Source organism: Myxocyprinus asiaticus, chromosome 46 (assembly GCF_019703515.2).
Source record: "Myxocyprinus asiaticus isolate MX2 ecotype Aquarium Trade chromosome 46, UBuf_Myxa_2, whole genome shotgun sequence".
NCBI classification, from domain to species: domain Eukaryota; kingdom Metazoa; phylum Chordata; class Actinopteri; order Cypriniformes; family Catostomidae; genus Myxocyprinus; species Myxocyprinus asiaticus.
Genome location: NC_059389.1, coordinates 31,480,342 through 31,502,731, shown reverse-complemented (window position 1 = coordinate 31,502,731; position 22,390 = coordinate 31,480,342). Strand labels below are relative to the sequence as shown.

The 22,390-nt window shown below is 37.7% G+C and overlaps 1 protein-coding gene across 3 annotated transcripts in view; it reads right to left on the bottom strand.

The window, feature by feature from the left end:
* LOC127435764 (anoctamin-1) overlaps positions 1-22,390 on the bottom strand; it is a 105,871-nt gene that overhangs the window by 28,162 nt on the left and 55,319 nt on the right. For 2 of the 3 annotated variants that reach the window (XM_051689439.1, XM_051689441.1), the window contains exons 13-16: positions 12,183-12,265; positions 12,052-12,063; positions 11,534-11,605; positions 8,039-8,113 (exon numbers count right to left, since the gene is read on the bottom strand). In XM_051689439.1, coding sequence (XP_051545399.1) covers positions 8,039-8,113; positions 11,534-11,605; positions 12,052-12,063; positions 12,183-12,265 — 242 coding nt within the window. The remainder of the gene's footprint in view (positions 1-8,038; positions 8,114-11,533; positions 11,606-12,051; positions 12,064-12,182; positions 12,266-22,390) is intronic. The other variant, XM_051689440.1, reaches the window with a different exon arrangement.

Sequence of the window (22,390 nt, the reverse complement as noted above, 5' to 3'; positions counted from 1 at the left end):
TCAAAAGATTAAAGTCTACTCCCAGTATTATATCATGAGGGGTGCCAGCGGCTTGCACCTCCCCTTCAAGATCTATAAAAAAAGTCCTGATCATCAGCGTTAGGTGCGTAAATATTAGCCAAAATCAACCTTTGCCCCTGAATTTCTGCTAAAACAATAATGACTCTTCCTAATTTATCTTTAGTCTGTTTGAGACATTTGAATTGTAGATGTTTACTTATCAGTGCAATGACTCCCCTGCTCTTACTTGAGCCAGCACTAAAGAAAACATGTCCACCCCATATCTTCCCAAATTTTTCAGCTTCCTCCAGGGAAAGATGTGTCTCGAAGAAACACTATATCATATTTCTTATGTTTAAGAAAATAAATAACCTTCCTTCTTTTTATGTGGTACCCCAGCCCATTCACATTCTACGTGGAGAGAGACAATCCACTCATATTAACATTTGACATTTTGACATATTAGAAAAAATAGATTGTGTGTCAAAAATAAAATTATAATAACCACATTCCAACATTAGTGCCACAGTCAGACCCCGAACTTCCCCCGAACCAAACAAACAGAAAAAAGAAAAACGTGCGCATTAACCCCGCGCATGACAGCGCCAACTGGCGTCCATCACTCTAAACTCAAAAAGTTCATGTACGCCTATGAGAGTCCCCGCGACAACTTTACTGTCGGATTGCTCAAGTCCGGTGCTTCTGTACAAATTTTGTGAGACAGAATTACATAACAGAAAATAATCTATAAAACAAACTCCAGGCAATAGGTAGAATAAACACAAAGAACATGTAGATTCATTCACAGAACTGTCTGGAAGGTGTGTTCCTCCACAAAACAAATTCCAGCCGCTAGCGGGACCAGCACACACAAAAAAATAAAAAATAATTGTTCAGTTTCCTCGGACAGTCAAACAAATGTCCAGTGTGCCGGCTGTTTCATTAGTGCAGCAGATGACCTAATCCTGCAATGTCCTGCAAAAAATACTCTACGAAACAAACTCCATCCAATAGGAGGCATAAGCACAAAGAATGAGCAGATTCATCCACAACTGTCCTGAAGGAGTGTTATTCCACAAAACAAACTCCAGCCGCTAGGCGGAACCAACACATAAACAAAAAAGGCGCCCAGCTTCCTCAGACAATCAAGTGTATGTTCAGGGAGACAAGCTCACTTGGGGGCCATATGAAAATCACTAAATGGTTTACTCACCCCATTGTCTCTATGAAAGACAATGCTTGCTGTGGGCATGTAAATATTTTGTGGCCATCCTCAGTATCTATTCTCAATTTGGCTGGAAACATCAGAGCAAAAACGATCTTCCATTGATGTAAGAGTTTCTTGCATTCCTTGAATCCATCACGTTTCTCTCTTGTCGAATTCGCCAAATCTGGGAACAAGAAAATGCTGTGATTCTTCCAAGAAAGCTTTCCTTTGCTCCTCGCCTCGCGCAACACGAGATCTTTATCTGACAATCTCAGAAATTTGGCCAGAATTGATCGGGGACTGTCTCCCTCAGCGGATCTCCGAGCTGGGACTCTGTGAGCTCGCTCGATTTCCAGATTATGGCCTGTTATGTTGAGCAGACTCGGGAAGAGCTCATCTAGGAATTTCACCATATCTCTGCCTTCTTCATGCTCAGGAATTCCAACAATTTGGACGTTGTTTCACAGATTACGATTCTCCAAATCCTCCAACTTTTCCCAAACGCATTCCAAGTCTGTCTTGGTCACTCGAGGATTTGCAGCTAATTCCCTCTCCGATGACTCCAGATAATCGATCCATTTCTCGACGTCGCCGACTCTTGTAACCAACTCAGAGAATTTGGTTTCATCGCAGTAATCGATCGACATATTACAGCAAGATCTTCTAAGTCAGCAACAACTTTCGTCAGCATCACAGACATGCTTGCCAGTTGGGGTTGAATTTCTCCTGCCGCACCGTCCAAATCAAGTCCCTGGTCTGCGGGCCTGTCAGAGGTATCAGCAGGAAGAGTGACGTCACTGTTGGTGCCCAACTGCGCCGTCTCTGCCCTAAAAATGCCCACATTCTCCACCACTGTGGTGGGGTGAGCAAGAGACAGACACAGTGGGTGTTATGTCAAGCCACTATGGAGCAAATTGTGTCAGGGAGAAATTGTGTCCGAAACAAAAGGGGATCTGGCATCCTCGCAGTGAAACGGTTGCTCAATGAAGGTTGGGGGTGTGTCCATGGAGTGGCCCAGACATGAGCGGGGTCCGACGGCTGCACACGCTCCCCTCCTAGATCCATGGCGCGTGGGGAAGTGTCGTCGTCAGCGGACTGTCCTCCCAGGCCCGCGGCAGGTACAGTGTGTGCACACATGTATAAATGTGGTATTGTATTGCATTAGTTAACTGTATGATACATGTGGATATAGTATGTAAAGGTCAGTTCTATCAATTCCAGTGTACCTATTGACATTAATGTCATCTATGTTATGTAATATCAAGGACCATAGTGGAAATATGGTTTTAAATTTATTGTGTTATCCTTAATAACAAATAAATTGTGATTCTTTTAACTTTTTATTGTCAAATAAACCAAACCAACAGGTTTTTTACTGTATTCATCAAATACTTTTCTCGCTCTCCAGGCCTCTCCCGTTTTGAGCCTGGCTGATGGACGGCCCTAAGAGGCGGGGTGACAATGACGAGAGGGAGGGGCAGGTTTGCTCCACAGCAAACAAGATAGTTGTTCCAGTACCCTGGATGGACTCCTTCGGTCAATGTACATGCGTAATACCTTTACAGGGCAGAGCATGTGCAGTCTCTAAACCTCGTCTGACTCCAAGGGAGGAGGAGAGAACACCTGTAAGGTAACAACCTGAGCCATAAAGGGGGTTGCCAGCACTTTGTGTGCATAACCTCTTCTGGGCTTGAGAATGGCCTTTGACAGGCTCTGTCTGAACTCTAAGAAGAGTTGCTGACTGAAAGTGCCAGAAGGACCCAAAACATTTGACTGATTCCAAAGTGATTAGCAGCACAGTCTCCAAAAAGAGTATGCCAATGATTACCACCTTGAGTGGCTCAAATGGGGAACCTGTAGGCGCATTTAACACCAGCGCTAAGCCCAGACCCGGGTCTCGATCCTCGCAGAAATCTGCTAACCAGAGGGGTGCTTGCCTATAGACAAGCCCTCAGAGATCATGAGTGGTCTCAATGGAAGCGACGTAACCCTTGAGTGTGGATGGAGTGAGTCTTGCATTCAAAAGCTCCTGCAGGAAGGAGAGTATCGTCTGTACAGGGCAATGCTTTGGATCCTCACTCCAGGAGGTGTACCAATCAGCAAACAGTTGATACTTCAGCCGCCTTGTTGAGGGGGCCCTGGTCTGGTGCCTGGCACTGGTTGTGACAACCCTATTTTGTCAGCTGAGCTTCGTACAGAGGCCAGACATGCAATCTCCACAGCTGTTGCTGAGGGTGTCAGATCATGCCTAAAGCTAAGGGATCTAAGCCTAGTGGAATTTTCTGTCATGGAGTATTAGAGGCGATGATGCGTGGTCTCCAGGAAGGCAAACAGGTTTACCTCGGCTTCCTAATACCTCACAATTCCACTGAACTGATTGTAGGTGGAGTCTCCATTCCCCCGTCCTGGTACCCTGGCGCTAGAGTAAACCTGCTCTGCTGTTCTGGTGGCAGGGGACATGCATCGCATGTAGGAGAAATTACTCCCTCCAGAGGAGAATTCGGCTTGCCAGGTTCAACATTGGAAAATGAAAAGCACCTCACCTTAGTGCATACATGTCTCATTAATGAGAGCCCCACGATATAGCATTTCCTTCATCTCTGCTGAACATTAATGTATCATGTGCGCCAACTGTGGGGTGCAGATCGCTACATTCAGGCAAAGCAGCTTTATATGGAGAAATAGGAGGCATGCAAGGCTTGAGCTGGCGAAAAACCCTCCTAAAATATCCACGCTCTATATTCCATCCTTTCGCATCTCATTCATGCAGTCCCTAAGGAGCGGATGTGGAGCGTTAGCGGAAGGAAATGGAAGTGGGTTCGATTTTCAGAATGAAAGCGAGCCGAGAACGAAGCGTGTTGAGTTTCATGTGTTCGCCGTGAATACAATCAATCTCAGTGAGGGCTCCATGCAGGCTATATACAGTGCTCATACTGAATGGCAAACCACTTAAAGGAGGCATGCAAAGTTTGAGCCTGTGGCAAACCCCCCTAAAATCTCTGTGCTTCATATCCCCTCCTCTCATGTCTTACTCATATGGTCCCTGGGGAGCTGCAGAGGAGAATCAGAAGGAGAGAGGAGTGGCTTTGGCTTTCAGAATGAAACCAAGCGTCATGAGTTTCATGTACTCACACTGAACGCAATCAGTCTCAATGAGAATTGTTAGAGAACAGCTTTTCTCTCATGCCCATTTCAGCCAGAGGGATATATCGCTTGCAGGTGGAAAACACTTGTGAAGCATTTCCCTCTTTAAAAAGACATACTTTTCAGCATAGTTTTCTTCAGTATACTCTATGAGGAGTGCAGTGTAAACACATTACAATCCCGAACAAGCTTTTGAAAAGGTACATGTTGGAACACAGCAGGAAAAAGAAAAGAACTCAGTCTCGATGACCGAGTGCAGGCCAACAGCGAAGCTTTGGTTTAGGGTTCCAGAATACGAGAGATGTATACACTGCCCTGAAAAGAGTAAAATTCTGATGGCGTGATGCTGGGCTCTGGCTTTTATGCTTTATTGTCACTATTGTTGAGTTATGTATACTGAGTGTTGATATGTGTCTAGTTGATAAATCATAATTTCACCAGAAACGACAAACACTCAGTTTACAAAAATCACATTGCAGAACTCTATTTATATGTTTACAATTATATCTTTAGGTACTGTATAATGACATACACTATTGCTACATATACAGTAGTGGCGTTTGCAAGTTTTCCTTCCACATTCCCATATGTCTACTCCATGCATAACATGTGCCCTCAAGCACATCCCTGTTATTTGTTACAGACAGTTTATACGATATAGACGCAGGACACAACACAACCCGCACAACCTACGGCCACTTTGCACATCAGCGCCTGCTCCGCTCTCATTTTCAGTGGGACTCTGGAACTGCCAGTCAGATGTGAACAAAGCTGACTTCATTCCAGCCTTCGCCACACAGTCCACCCTCAGCATCCTTGCACTGACAGAAACATGGATATGTCCAGAGAATACAGCAACACTCTCTGGTCTCTACAGCAGCTTCACCTTTTCTCACACCCCTCGACATACCGGTAGGGGTGGGGGAACAGGTTTGCTCATTCCAAACAACTGGACATTTTCACCACACTACTCTCTATATAACAATACTTCTTTTGAATTCCATGCTATTACTACAATGCAACCCACAAAATTCCATGTTGTCATCATCTATCACCCTCTAAGTCAGCTGGCAAACTTTCTTGAGGAGCTGGATGTCCTGCTGTCCTCCTTCCCTGAAGATGGTAGGCCACTTGTGGTTCTTGGAGATTTCAACATACACCAAGACAAGCCCCAGGCCACTAAACTTCATGCTCTTCTGGCCTCGTTTGACTTGGAAAGACTAAGCACTACAGCAACTCACAGATCGGGCACCCAGCTGGACCTAATTTTTACACGTAACTGTACCAACACAAATATTCTTGCTACTCCTTTACATGTCTCTGATCACTACTTTGTTCAATTCAACATGACTCTTCCATCTATATTAAAACAGACTCCGCCTTTGGTTTCCTTTCGCCGTAACCTCTGTTCTCTTTCACCCACACGCCTTTCCACTGCTGTCTCTACCTCTCTTCCCACACAAAACTTATTTTCCACCCTGGATGTAAACACTGAAACAGACACACTAAGCTTTACTTTAACAACATGTCTAGACAGCATCTGTCCACTCTCCTCTAGGCCAGCATGTATGACACCACCCAGCCCCTGACTCTCTGACATTCTTCGTGAACATTGGACTGACCTCAGGGCAGCTGAGAGGAGATGGCAGAAATCTTAAGATCCAGCAGATCTGGGTAAGTATCAGTCTCTGCTTGCATCTTTTTCAGATAACGTTAAATCTGAAAAAACTTCTTATTACCAGGACAAGATCAACAGCACCACAGACACTCATAGCATATTTAGAACATTCAACACACTTCTCTGTCCTCGCCCTCCACCGCCTGACACCTCATTAACAGCAGATGTCTTCACCACATTTTTTACTAATAAGGTTACAGCCATAGCAATACACCCTCTCAAACACCCGCCTCCTGTATACAGCTCTTCTGTCTCTATGTTTTCTCCTCTGACTGACACTGAGGTCTCTAAACTCCTCTTCAACCTGAACCTTGGACTTAGGATGGACAAAAATCCAAAACAAAAACAACAAAATCCAAAACCTTTGTCTATTGATGGACTATACTCTTGAAATGGAATTCATAGACTATAATTTAATTGCCAACAAAAGCCTTCATCAGCCACAGGCCCAGTTCCAGATCAAAATCACTGAGGGTGCTTCTGAAAATAGTGGGGGTGCTCTGTATCATAATTACACATTTTTTAATATATTAAATCATGTTTAAATGCTACTTAACGTAAAGAAAAGTTTGTTTTTTTAATGTACAAAACATTTATTGCTTCTGTGTTTTTTTTCCCCATGATCTGTTGCTGAAAATGCTGCACCTGCAGATTAGGACATACTGATTTGCAAAATCATACACGTTTATAAGTTCTGATGCAGCATTTTGTGCATTCACAAAATGCAAGGATTTTTGTGTGTTTGCTGGTATTCAAGAAAATCTGCTTGCCAATTTACAGTATTAGTCTTACATATTCAGTTGAGCAGGGGTGTGCAATTATTTTTGTACTGGTGCCACATCAGCCATTAAGTAGAACATGGAACAGAGAAGATAAAAAGTTCTGCATAGTTTTATCTTTTAAGCCCAGACATGCACTCAGTGAATGATGCACAATTTTCTGAAGTGTATACTGATGGGACCATTCTGCGATTGCTTGAAGTTTTGCTGCTATACTTTCTATCATGTGTTAGTAAAACTGAATAAAGACTGAATAAAATTATAATTGATTATTTTACCATACTTCAATGCAATGGTAATTTAGTATTCAATTTAACACCCTATATCAGGAGTCTGGTTTAAAAGTAAAGAGATTCTAAAAGTTTATTTTCATGTTGGCTGCAAAGTGGACCCGTTTACTTATTTTATTCTCAGAACATTATCAACCTGTTTACATGTGGGTTTGTCAATGCCCCCCATTCAGCACACAACTGAATAAAACAGGCTGCATGACACTGGTAAATGATTACTGCCAGAGTAACATTCACATACAGGTGTGAGGGACTTCAGCATTTTACAAATAACACAAAGAATAAATATATTCCTCTCTCACTTGGTTTTACGTGCACCATTGAGTGCTAAGTTGTTGTTTGTTTGTTTTTTGTGGAGAGAAAGCATGTATGGTTGCCAGATTGCATAAATTAATTATGACATAAGGCGAAATATTTCCAATTTGTGCACGTATAAATCTCTGATTGGGGTGTTGCATATATTATCTGGCAACCCTGAGCATATTAAAAGCTTGTAGATGCGTGATAGGTCCAAAAGCCAGATAAATGAAAGATCTAATAAAAAACGTTCATGATAAATCGACCTGCGGGCAGTAGTTTGCCCTGGTCTGCAATTGAGGGTGCTCCAAGTTTCATTTGAGGGTGCTTAGCACGATGCATGATTACCTGTAAAGCTGCTTTGAAACGGCGTGTGTTGTGAAAAGCGCTATACAAATAAAATTTACTTGACTATTTACCATAAAACTAGTCCCTTCACAATGACCCTCCTCTCCATCTGGTTTACAACACTTTTGAATGTCTGTCTCATTTCTCTTCTACATAATAAACACACTCACATATTCAAATGGATATGACATGGGTTGTTAGATATATACATTTAGGAAAAATAGAAATCAATAAACAGGAAGAGTGGAAGAGAACCAGGAACAAGAATATGATACAGTAAGAGTAGTTGACTCACCATTAAGAGCATTATTATGAGGTTTGTCATGTAGGCAGGACATCTGTCTTTGCATGTTAGCTTTTCCTTCTCTGGCTAAAAGAGAAAAAACAACTTTATTCACTATGGTGATACAATTTTCAAAAATAAACCTAAAATAGGCTGAAATGCTGAAATAAGATATCTCATCATCACTCAGGGCCTTAGCTAGTAAGGCGAAAGGTGGTGACAATTCTAGCAGACCACAAAGGGGGGCCCACAAAAACTCCAGTCCAGATAGACAGCCCTGGGCTTTCGGGGCTATAACCCTGAATCATTTTTCTGTAGCCTCGAACTCTTATCTCTCATTCCTGCACCATGCATATATATTTTCCCTAATCTGACTTTTTGCTATGGTTGCTAAGAGCTGTGGAATCGCCCCTCCCCCGCTTTAATACAAGCAGAAAGTTGCCAGCACACGGATTCAGTGGCTGTGTTCACAATAGAATACAACCATAACGCTCTTACAGTTTCTGCAATATATGGATGCGGCTAAAATAGTAAGAGTAGTATGCTATTCCAAACAGCATACACATCACTCTCACATATTTGAGTGAGAAACTGAAAGTGTAATGGAGAAATAAGGAGATCTGAAATGTATACCCAACAGTTTTTGGTTACAAAAACACACACCACACAATTCTTCTGATGAGAAAAAGGATGGAGAAGCAGTAAAACCCTCTTCAGGTACTGTGATGTCATGTTTGCATTCTTGCCAGTACGGTGTACTGGCGTGTACCGGGCCACTTCTAGCAAGGGTCATAATCCCTGTCTTGATGAGATGTAAATGTAGTTTTTATAACAAGCAAGAAAAAAAATCTAATGTGTGTAAAAATACGGGATGTATTAGGTTTTGCAGTGTAAATGCAGCAATACAGACCTTCCACTGATGGAATGTATGTTTTTACTAAGACAATAATACTGTAAAAAAAAAAAAAAAAGAGAAAACAACTCTCTGTCATTGGCTGGATGACTTTAGTAGCTTTAATTATTAATATATTATTTACTTGAATTAACTGTAATACATGATACTGCTGTTAAGACACCTGAAAGTCTTGAAGAGCTTTTTATTTAATTGCTTGTATTTGTTGTTTTTTTGTTCTTTTTTTTTTATCAATTACCGTTTGTCTTGAATAATTGCTTGAGAACTTGAAACAATGTTTACTTAACAAATATTGATGGCTAAATGTCTTTTATTTTTTATATAATATTTATATAAACATTTAACTTTTTAAATAAGAGTGTATACAATAACAGGCTATTTGTTTTGGTATTGAAATTGCTATCGAGAAGCTTTTAACATTGGTATTAAATACTGACATTTTACTGTTATACTGAAATTTTGATGTTGATGCGAAGATTTCTTAGGATGGTTGATGATCAGCTGTTACATAACAAGTACAAGTCAATTCAGAACTGATCTAATCCAGTTGGACATCAAAGACATTATAAGTGACTTGATCAGCAAAAAGGTCCAGCATTTGGATTTTGGTTCAGCCCAGGTGTATATGAGGTAGCCTTTTATTTATGGATAAAATCATGTGAAGCATACAGTAAACTAACTGTTAAAGTTTTTGGTCATTCTCATTTTCAGTGTTATTTTGTGTACTGTGTAGTGATGTGTCGTTCATGAATTAATTGTTTTTTTGAATGAATCTTTTAAGTGAACGAATTGTTCTCGTTCACCACCATACACCGACTCATATTTCTTGTTTACGGATGTATTTCCCTTTCGAAGCCAATGTGCTCAGCGCAAGACTGCTTTGGTGACTTTTCATGCCTGTAAGACTGACAAGATGTGACGTCTCATTAATGAGCAAACTTAATATACTGGTACACTTGTTCATTAACGAAATTAATAAATCGTTCAGTCATCTCGTTCATAAACGAGGATCTGTGAGAGGAGGAGGCAAGTCGTTCGTTCACTTCGGAATGCGAGTCATTAAGAAGAGAAAGGGGTGAAATGCACTACAATAAGTTAATAGGTATGCACATAATCCTCAATTTATGAATGTGTAAAAATAACTGAAGACAATATAGTTAATAAAGAAAAAATGACATGGATTACGAATGGAAATGTTGTGCTTTGGTGCACAGTGTAAGATATTTAGGCTTTTCTTGAACTTCATAAAAGTGAAGCCCATTATTTTTCAGTCACCTCATTCATGAACGAGGATCTGCTGACTGGCTGAACAAGAGACGGCAAGTCGTTCGTTCAGTTTGGAAATCTCGTTAAACAAACAAAAAAAAGGGGCTGAATAAATTATGAATAAAATTTTTTATTTATACAAGAATAAACAAAGTAATGTTGATGAGTTTGCAAGTTAGTGTATGAAACTGGTGTAACAGCGCAAACTGAACGATTAGAAATGACGACGTTTATTATGCAATTTCTCTGTATGTAGCACTGAATAAGTTTCATTGAAGCTGTCAAACCGCAAAATGACATACTTGTAACTGAAAATGCATTGTGTAGGCTATATGAAAGATATATACATATACAATTTATCATTCACTGATGGCTAAAGTAAATAATCTTTGTCCTTTGATAATGCTTTAGGTCAAATTGAATGGAAAACTATGCGAGTTGCGCTCCGTGGCACTTCAGAATTTTGACTGAGCGTTGGCGGTGTGTGGGTACCTTCGTAGAAAATAATTGTTTTGAATTTAGGCTGGTATTGTTTTCTTTTTTGTATGGCTCGATAAATAGTTGTGCTTAGCAGTTCACAATATGATAGATATGCATTATAATTTATGGTGAAACATTTATTATGCTTAAACACTCTACAGAGTTGAAGTCTCAGTTGAATTGTAGACACGCACATTTTAATAAAGGATAATTCGATTTTTTCTAGTCAACTGTGCTTTTGGTTTAAAGCAATTATTAGTTCAAAACATATAAGACAGTCATTTGGCACCATCTACTGGCATATAAAGGCATATTTGGCCATTTGAAGGCCGTATACACATATTTTGTAATCGCTTTTACCTTTTCAATTTGCTAATACACGTGGAAAACACATATATTAGACACCAAAAAAACAGAATAAATATATATATATATATATATATATATATATATATATATATATATATATATATATATATATATATATATATATATTCAAATATGGGCAATTCTCCTATGCTTTTATTTGTGTTTGTGGAGAGAAAATATAGCTCCACTTTTATATTAGCTGTTTTCAAACAAGTAGTAAAATATTTCATACGTGTGCTTATTGTGTGCATATGTGTTATTCATGTGAAACCCTTGTGAGAATCATATTTGCTGCTTTACTTTAAATGTAAGTACAATTTAACAACATGTACTGTATATACACAGTAAGTACACTGTATCTAATGCTTCATTTTTATAAGAAATAAGAAGAAATACTTAATAGCATTACCATTTCACTGAAAAAATACATATTCCTGTTTTACTGTAATGACAGAATAAAACAACATATGTAGCCTCACCTTCTGTGATTTGTGCTCTTTCTTCAGGGATTTCTGCATGACTCTGAATTCATATTCAGCTCGTGGGTGATCCTGATATAAACACATGATCATCACATGTCAAAACCGACACAAATCAACCGAGCGAAAGGAAGGAGGCAAGGAAGAAAGAAATTCTAGTTTTAATCTATTAAAAAAATTAGATGTAATATCTACATTTTGTTCTATTCATATTAAGAGCTTTAACTCAATGCAGGAAATCTTTTAAAGTGTCTGCATTCATTGAAGGACATTGTGTTGTTTTATTTATGTGAATGTTTCACTAAGAAATTTGACTCAATTTGAAAAGTTTTGCTGTCATTGGCAGGTATTTCAGCATTATCCTAAACCAATGTACCCAAAATGCTCTGAATCCTGAGACAGATTTGAAAGGAAATGAAGAAGTTTTTTAAAGTGTGGGCAGAGAAATCTTTTGTAACAGATAGCTGTGAAAGCTGAGAATATAGTGAGAGGTTAAAGCTGTTTAAAAGAGTTCAAACCTTCAGTGCTTCCTATAAACACCAGGGGAAGAAAAGCATGACATTATTATATTAAAGCATCAATTAAAAAACTCTAATACAAACAACATGTGTTCATGATTATGTGTTATATGCGTGTCATGTAATCAGACCTCCTCATCCTCGAACCCTGTGAGATCCCACTCATAGTTGAGACGCATCTGCCGACGCTTCCAGTGCTCCATGAAGAACGCCGCTGAAACACACGGCAAACACGCAGATTAGATGACATAAAGTCCAGTGCTGGTGCTATATTATTAATGACACTGATGATGAGATGAGTTCATGTTTAACAGGAAATGAACACTCATTACAGTTCTGCTCACACCTGAGAAACTATTAGGAGAAAAGGTGCTAAATGTAGCAGAATATGATCAAATATTAAAATTTTAATTAAAGAAATGATTCATAATCACATGGAAATTATGAAAGCAGCTAAATGAGTCTATGTAAGAAGCTGTAGAATATGACAGACACATAGTAACCCGATTTTACCATTATAGTTTGATCTCTCTTTTTGTCATCTGGGTTTTACTCAGTGGTCGATTTGTAAAACAATTTCAAAGGGGATGTTGATGTCAAACTTTTGTGTGTGTGTGTGTGTGTGTGTGTGTGTGTGGGGGGGGGGGGGGGGGGTCATAATGCTTATGTTCATTGACAAATAAGGTTGTCTGAGGAGTAAAAAATAAGAAATCTTTATTTTAAAAAAATCTAATTTAAATTAAAACACTTTTGTCAAGTTCTTAGAAATTTAATCTTTATGTTCAGTTTGGTCACATAAATGTTTGAAAAAAACCTTTACAGTATTTAAAAAAAAAAGGACAATTTTAAAAATGTCATGTGGTCTAACCATAGAGTAAAAGGTAATGTAATCCTTTCTTTGCACCTTGAATACACGAGAGGATAAACAACTTAATCTTTAACAAAAAAAATATATATATTTTTAAATCTGAAGCATTTTTCTAGGTAAAAAAATATTGTTTATTCCTATGATGAATTTGTTTTGGTCAAAAATATCACTACATTTTCTCAGGGTTACACCACATGACCAGAACAAAATGTGCCTTTTCATAAAAAAAGATGTTTTTTAAAAACTTCAAGTTGTCTTGAGGATCTCAAGGTGTCCACTCTGTTTTATGGTCAACATAAACAACAAATACACGTTGGTTACATCACATGACTTTGATTTTGTGGACAAAAGCGTTTTTAAAAATGAGTCATATTTTAAAACAATTGTTTCACTGCTTATTTTTTTTTAAAGAAATAACATTAAAAGATAATTCTGCAGTAGTCATGCTAACATTTATTATTTCAAGAATTTCAGCTTTTAATGAGCCTTTTTTTCTGTTTCTGAACACCACATGACATATTTTACTTTGAGCCCCAGAAAAAAATATCAATATGACTTCGAACTCAACAATAGAAAATATGCTCAAGAGGTGTATTCAAGTAAATGTTTATTGTGAAATGCATTTTTATGTATTTTTAGTTTAATAGATCTAGAAAAAAAAAAATGAGCGTCACGTCATTGACCCTCACGCATGGCCATAATATACACTTGTTACCCTCTGTTATTGTATTTTATGATTAATTTTGTGAATAAAATCCATGTTATGACCATGAAAGAATCAGACACACACACATTTGTTTCTACTCCAATAACCTAACTATAAGGGAAGTTTGGGCTGTTTTTATGAAGGATGCTTAAATAGTGGCGCAAAAAGTTGTTCTACACACAAAAGCGTTTTATGGGCGAAACCCTGAAAATTGTTTGAATTAAAAACATGTTCATGTTGTAACTGTACATTTGTCATCTTACCTTCTTTTTAAAGAAAGACAAAGGATTTCCTCTAACTGTTCTCTGTGCCATCGAAATCAAATTCTGGTCACCAATATTTAAAGGTGCAATATGTAACATTTTTCAGTGTGTTTCAATTTGTCAATGTGTGAACGTCTTGTAAAGCAACTTAAAAAATGACCCTTCCCAGATTTCCTAGGTTGCCTATTAAAGCCTGTAGACTGATTTTCATGGGAAGGGAGCGGGTCGCTTTTGCCGGGAAAATCCAAAGGATGTGACGTTTATGCATGCTCCCTAGAGCCTTGCCTCAGTGCTTCCGCTATTTAACAGTGTCAACAGACAGTATGCAACACTAGGTGACGTTATCTTAGAGATGGAATCCAGCAAACAGCCGGTTCCCAGCACAACACCGACTCCTACACAAACTCTGAGTAAGCCAAAAAAAATAAATAAATGTATCTCCTGAATCCCATCTGGCTAAGCAGGAACGTGATCGTGGTCAAGCGAAAACTAGAGTGAACATCGGCAGGGCATTTGATTCCTGGAGGGAACTTCGTTCAGTTTTGGGGATCAAAACCGCCCCTGAATTGGCGTTCTTATTGGACAGGTAAGCTTACATAACTGCAAAGCATGTGAAATATAGTGCCATAAGGATTGATCTGTGTAATTTTAGCTAACTTGATCTTGCCCGCTAACGCTGACGAATTGCAAGCTACCTTGCTTCGTAACTTTCAAATAATTTCAACGATCTTCTTTTTATACTAAAAGTCAGGTTAAAGTCAATGTTAATCTGTAATTATTCAGCAAGGTAAACTACAATAACACATGAAATGAATGCTAGACAATGTTCAAGATAATGCAAAAAGACCCATTCATTAGTGTAACATAACTTGGCTATACAGAAAATATATACATTCTATTATTATAAAACAATAGCGCATTGATATATCAAAATGGCAGTTGTGATGGAATCACATCAATACTGAATTGTGTCAACATATTTATAATGTACAGTCTATTTTATAAACAGCTACTGACATCATCCACCAAATTTAGCTAAGAGCTATTGATAAAGCTGGCTAGCTAGCTAACGCCGACATAGGCTATCATATAAATGCAGTCAATATATCATGCAAAGAAAAGTGATTACTTCAATCTACAGTCTCGCATAGCCAGACCTACTGTATATCCACACTTTGTTTTAGCCCTGTTCCAGCACTGGAGAGTCAAATATAATATGCAGTCTCAAAGTTTGTAGTAAAACAATCATAACTGTGTAATTTAAATTATGCTACCTCATCTGTCAGCGTGATGTCGGTGAATCACGTTCAGCCTCCTTGTACGTTACGTCATTGTTTTGGTCGATGCTCGCTCGCGTCCCTATGGAGTGTGTGCATGAGCACGAGCAACAGGTAGCTGGCTGCAGTTTACTTAACGGCCACAGGTGTCATTAATATCAAGGGTTTCTGAATCTTACAAACTGCACCTTTAAATCTGTTATTTATCGAACGTAGAGAATTAAATATTTTATTTGCATGATTAGTTATTTGTAATACATGACACAATTGATCTAAAGGGGACTGTGGTTTTACAAAGGGGATGGTATTTGGTATTAAGTTGAATTAACAAGCGTATTTGCCATCTCAGTTTGCTTAACAAAGCTGTATGAACAAATAAAGATTTAACAGCTCCCAGAATGCATTGCAGCATGAATAAATAATGAGGTTAGTACTTATTTTTTTTTGCCATTTGCTAACTTTATTTGTACTGTTGTTTTTTATTACTGTTAGTTATTAGTTGCGTGATGTTAAAAGCTTATCTTTACTTGATGTTTGTTGAGTGTCACCATTACTGAGGTTTGCGTGTGAAATGTTGAAAACTATGTGAGTCCCAATCAAACTATTGTCCCAGCCTTTACCATATCCAGTCAGAGACCATTCTGCAATGCGAAGACTACATAATTTACTTTGTAACAGTCCTTCTGAACTGTTCCTTTTCTATTTATTTATTTATTTAATTTTTGTGTAATTGTCATCTCGGCCTCTAGGGGGCCTTAGAGATTTACTCTCTGAGAAAATTTCCTTTATAAGGAAGAGAAGGATAGAGTGTGTGTGTGTTTGCAGGTGCAATGAGAGTTTGCTTACATTTGTTAACCACAGCTATAACCCTATTTTAAGGAACAACTTTGTTAAAAAAACTCAATGTAAGTTACTTTAAAGCTGTTCTTTTTTATGTTATTGTGTGCTGTGTAATTAGCTGCTTAAAAGCTATGATTGCCTGTCAGCATACTTCATTGGTGTTTGTTGTCTGCTTGTTTGGATTTACAGGGGTTTTTCTGCATGTGTACTGGCTTTTCTCTGAGGACATCTCTGGATTTTCATCACTGCATGGTACATCACCTCACTATATGAATTATTACTTTAAAATGGATTAAGAATTTATACTTGGATCGTCAATGAAAACCTCAACCCATCAGGTTTACTTTCCACCAAAATAACAATTACTCTGGGTCAGAGACTGACTGAAAGTGTGGGGTATAATGCATTACTAAGTATTTAATTACTGTAATTAAATTACTTTTTCATAAAAAAAAGTAAAGGGATTACTCTTAATTTTTCAGTAATTTAATTACAGTTACTGTAATTGTGTTAAATACTTTATAGACTATAGAACAATTCTATATAAAACAATAGTGAATTTAAAATATTAAAATGGATGTTTTCTAATTGAATGCAGCCCTCTTAAATTCTTTGGCCAGTTCATGAATAATTTATTTGATTTTATATTATTTATTTGAAAGAATTAAAAGAACAATTTCATGTCTATCCTTGTATTTTTCATCTGGTCGAGGTTTATAAGGGTTTAAGAAAGTAACAAGTAATGCAATTACTTTTCAGACAGAGTAATTGGTACAGTAATCTAATTACACTGTAGATGATATAATTAATTACTTTTCTGGGGTAACTTACCCAACACTGTTGACTGATATATCTTTTTGTCTGCTGTTTGAACTCCCACTGGTACTAAAGGTTTCCTTGAATTCAGAAGCCTTAGAACTGAACTATGATCTATTGAAATTTATGAATGACAATGGGACTGCGTGTATACTGTATATATATCTGGTGAAGAGTTTGTTGTATATCATTGTTCTGTTTATTGTAAATACACTTTGAATGAGCTTGGATTTATCCCCCCCTCTTTATTTATGCGGCCTCGCCAATGGATTTTTGATGAGCATCACAACTTGATATAAAAGTCAGGTTCACTGAACACTAACTGCAGAAGACTAAAAAACTAGGATAATAATGTTGTAATAGTTGACTAAATCTAAAAAAAATTAACAAACAATGCTCTATATAAAATGATTAACTTTGAAACACACATTTTGCTTTGCTGTAGCTATCCAACTTCTGGTGATACTATACACTCCTAAATGGTGAGCACAAAAAACAACAGCTGTAAACACATGTCGTAATGGGTACCTAACTATTCATAGAAACGAACAGCAAAGTGAACTTATTTAAATTGATCATTTGGAGTTCATTAATCAGAACATAAAACATCAAAACTGTGGCATCCTCGATAACATTGGATAACTTAAATAGTTTTGTCAATGGATTTAGTTGTCTCAAAACTTAAAAGAAATGTATATTGTTTATTAATGTAACTTGACTGAGTCAAAGCTAAAAGATAACTTGACTAAGTTAAGTCGACCAAATTTGTTTTACAGTATAACAAAGTACTACTAACAAAGTAGCTAACTACATCTGCACAATAGACTTTTTTCCACAGACTGTGATGACGCGTTTCCGCCTTATTTGTCAGCGTAAATCTCGCAAAACTTTTTATAATACACATTTTATAAATATTGAGTGTACATTTTTAGAACCTTATGCTTCTTGTTATGTGACCCGGAATTCGTTTTAAAAACTGAATTACCACAGATCCGAGGGGGTTTCTATTACAGCTGCTGAGAGAGTGACCTCAAATTTGGCATCTTCTCCCATCTGACTGTCTTAATCCACCACTCTCTCTTTTTTTTCCTCTTCTGGAAAGTCATTCAAATGTAATAGTGGATTTTTTCTTTTGCTCTTGGAGCAAATGGGTAGGTGAAAATAATATTTGCTGTGATCTCCCATTCACTCCCATTTACCGCTGTCAAAGTTTACCCTGCAAACATTTACTTCTGCGTTCCAAAACCCGAGTGTGAAAAAGGTCTATTTAAGAATTAGATATGTAACAGTTGGATGTTGTTATTTATTCCATAATATCACCTGATAGTTATATATTCAATTAGGGTGACATTCCCTTATGAAAATTAACCATGGTTTTACCATAGATTGGTTAGTGGTATTTGTAAAACCATAGCAACAACAAAGTTAACCATGGTTACTATAGTCATGGTTACTATACAACAGGCTTTGACTATAGTAAAATCATGATTCATTTTGGTAAGGGTTAAACAAATAGGGTGACAACATTAAAGACATAAAATCAAACTTGAGCTATAATACCTTATAACGCTATAAAACTGCTATTAAAAAAATCTGTCAGTCAAATATAAAACACTTTAACCAATTATTTAAATATTCGAAAATAAACATTTATTGGTACGTTTCTACGAACAGACTTAAGTATTAGCTAGTATTAGTATTATCTTTTTAGAAGTTATGGTGTTGTTAATCATTTTAGGGACTGTTAATTTTCCGTGTTTTAGACAGGTGATTGGTGATCAGCTCAGTTCACGCAGCTCATGCGAGGAAATCCCCAAAACTATGCCAGGATTATTTAATACATATTTCTTGATTATTCTTTTTGAAAACATTTTTAGTGCACTGTTAATGTCTTTCAGTATTTTTTTTCTCACATTTTCGTACAGAGTAAAAAAGTTTAAATTAAATCCTTACATTTGTCATAATCTTCTTTTTCTTGTTTTTGTTATCATTTATGTAATAAAAATACCTCTATATATTTTCATCATTACTTTCATCAAGGTACACTGTGCGTACTGACCTGAAGAAAAATTCTCAGAATATTTCAGCAAAAATGACTTGTGTCCCATACTGATGTTGTCTATTTAACAGAACTATCGCTGATTCATTCGCAAATTGGGCATTCTATTGAGTCTTTTCTTTTCAGTGAATTGGCTAAACAGGCTTGCAAAACGGTCTGAATCGATTCGTGATTCATCCAGTTAGTTCATTCGGACTGCTCTCTAATGGAATAATTTGGAGCGGTTTCTCACTCATTAAAACAGTATCATGATATTTAAAGACAGAGAAAACAAACAGCACTGGATAAAGTTAATATATACCTACAATCAACTGAAACAAAAGACTGCCTTTTTGAGAGGTAACTTCGAGAAACTTCAGCTAGTTCAGTGTTCAGTCTGTTCAAGCCAAATGTGTTTTTTGTGTCCGCGCACGCTTTTTCAATCGTTTACCATATAAACATTTGTAGATGTGTGTCTTTTGACAACTGTGTCACATTTCATTGTGTTTTTAGCATCTCTCACAGAAGTGCAGCATTTTTAGATGCCATGTTAAAAAGTTAAAAAGAACTTCAGATGTACATGTTTCGAGACACCTGCGTTCTGCTCTATTCGTTGTGGTGTCTTGCTTTTTTGTGTGAGAGAACGCGTTTGTTGTGAACGGTTACTGTTCTCAATGGTTCCCAACTCTGTTCCTGGAGGCCCCCCAACACTGCACATTTTGTATATCTCCCTTTTCTGACACACCCAATTCAGGTCTTGGAGTCTCCACTAGTGAGATGATGAGTTGAATCAGGTGTGTTTAGGGAGATGTCCAAAATGTGTAGTGTTGGGGGGGCCTCCAGAAACAGGGTTGGGAACCGCTGCTAGCCAATAGTTACATGAATGCTACACATACTCGAGAGAAAAAAATGTTTTTCTTAAAGTCACCAGAACTGAATGTTTTGGTGTTATTGCAAAACATTTTTTTTTAAAATGTGTATGCCCCTGGAGCCCCCCTAGATATAAGCGTATATTAGTCCGATTTCTGTGCATACCCTCCGATGAAATCCTGCAGGCGCCCATGAATGGAACATACTTATTATCATGCTTTAGCAGTGGAGACAACAGGAGATTCAGTAGGTGTACCTCTGAAGAAGTGAAAAAGGTCTGAAACAAGAAGACAGAAAGACTGGCAAAGGCAAAAAACTAGAGTAAACATCAGTACGGCATACACAAGCTTTGATGAAAGATTTGATGACGAAGAAACCCCTGAGTAGTGATGCTGATGTTGCTTCTTTTTTGTTGGACAAGTAAGGAATTATTAATTGTTTAGGCCACTCTCTAAAATAGTATTAGTGGAATTTACAGAAAACTCATACAAGTTTCCCTCGAAATTTTTTTAAATTACTTGTGTAGTCAGCATATGTTAGTAATGGAAAGTTTTCAGCTGTGTTTACAAACGCAACCGGAAAGCAATGTGTAATTTTCTTTTCTTTGTTTCACAGCTATAGTAAGGGGGTCCTATCTACCTCCACCTCTATGAAACGGCGTATGTCTTAATTTGTGTAATGCAAAGTAACTTGGCAAAGGGATTGTTGTGGATTTTGTGTAAACCATGACTTTGTTTGCTTGGAAACAAAACAAGTTTGCCAAATACAGTGTTCATGGACATGCTAAATTTGATAATCAAAAACTATTCTAATCTTTCCTTTATCATAACATTCTGTATCGCTAGATAATTGAGGTTTATTTTACGCTAAGCAATTCTCTAATAAAAGACAGTCTCTAAAGGTTATTGTAATAATAATCTGTCCTTAACTGTAAAAGTCTGCTCGCTTGAAATGCCATTTGTTTTGAGGCAAAGCAATTATATTATAGTAGTAATAAATAACTTTAGAAATTACCTGAAACTCTGACATTTTCCAGATGCAAATTATATTCCTGAGCTGTAGGGGGCAGCAGAGACAATCATGTTGATTCACATCAATAGATGGCAGCACAGCGTCTAACACCACTGTCGTATTGTTTCTTAAAGTACACGAAGAAGACCAATGCTAAGGCTACCTAGAGAACCACTGAATGCCCCTTTAAGGCTACTTAATTTGAACCAGTCCATTTACATGAGCTCTTTGAAAGAACAGATTCACTTAAATGCTACATGAGAGAAAAATGACAGTTTAGGTGAGTGTGTTTGATTACTCTCTCTGCTCCACAATGTGACAAATGAAGCCTTTTGTGCCACTCCTGCACAAGATGCTGTAAAAACAGGATACATGGGGCAACGGTACATGACGTCCATCTAGCACAGGTTTACATAGGCAAACAATTGCAAAACATCATGGATGAATGCAAAAAACGCATTCGGTGTGAGCCGCCCCTAAGACAAATAACAACCTCATGCGGACCACTGAAAAACGGGCTGGATTTGGCCCGCAGGCTGCCAGATGAATAGGCCTGCTCTAGTGACTAATAAAGAGCTCTAGCAAGTATCAACAGCTGTGTTTCACAGGATGTGTTTGAATAATAATAATAAAAAAAATTTAACACACAAGTAGGGCAGAAATATTTTGAGAATATACACTCACTGAGCACTTTATTAGGAACACCTGAGCACCTAATTATTCATGCGATATCTAATCAGCCATTCATGCGATTATCTAATCATGTGGCAGCAGTGTAATGTATAAAATAATGCACATACGGGTCAGGAGCTTCAGTTAATATCCACAGCAACCATCATAATGGGGAAAAAATGTGATCTCAGTGATTTGGACAGTGGCATGATTTTTGGTGCCAGACAGGCTGGTTTAAGTATTTCTGCAACTGCTGATCTCCTGGGTTTTTCACACACAACAGTCTCTAGAGTTTACTCAGAATTTTGCCAAAAATAAAAAAACATCCAGTGAGTGGCAGTTCTGCGGATGGAAATGCCTTGTTGATGAGAGAGGTCAACGGAGAATGGCCAGACTGGTTTGAGCTGACAGAAAGGCTACGGTAACTCAGATAACCTCTGTACAATTGTAGTGAGCAGAATAGCATCTCAGAATGCACAACATTTCGAACCTTGAGGCAGATGGGCTACAGCAGCAGAAGACCACATCTGCCACTTTATTAGGACACTAATAAATTGCTCAGTGAGTGTAGAAGATGTACACATTGATTGAACATTACGGTATTCTTGGGTAGCAGTTTTGAGCCCCTTAATGAGCATCAGCTCTTAATGAGCATCAGCTCTGTCATATTGGAATGGACTCTATACTGACTACGTTCACCTCAAAGCAAAACAACATACAGAAAAATATAGTCTGATCAGAATACAAGCAACAAATACAGTACCAGTTTGGACACACTTGACTGAAATCCATTTTCTCATTATCTTAAAAACCTTTTGATCTCAATAATAAGTCCCCTTTCTGCTGGACAGAGTGGATTGTGAGGGAGGTTAATATGCTCGGTGACCTATATGAGAGTGGAGTGTTGAGATCCTTTGAAAATATGGTTCAACATTTTGGGATTCCCAGATCTCAGTTCTTTAGGTATTTACAGCTGCG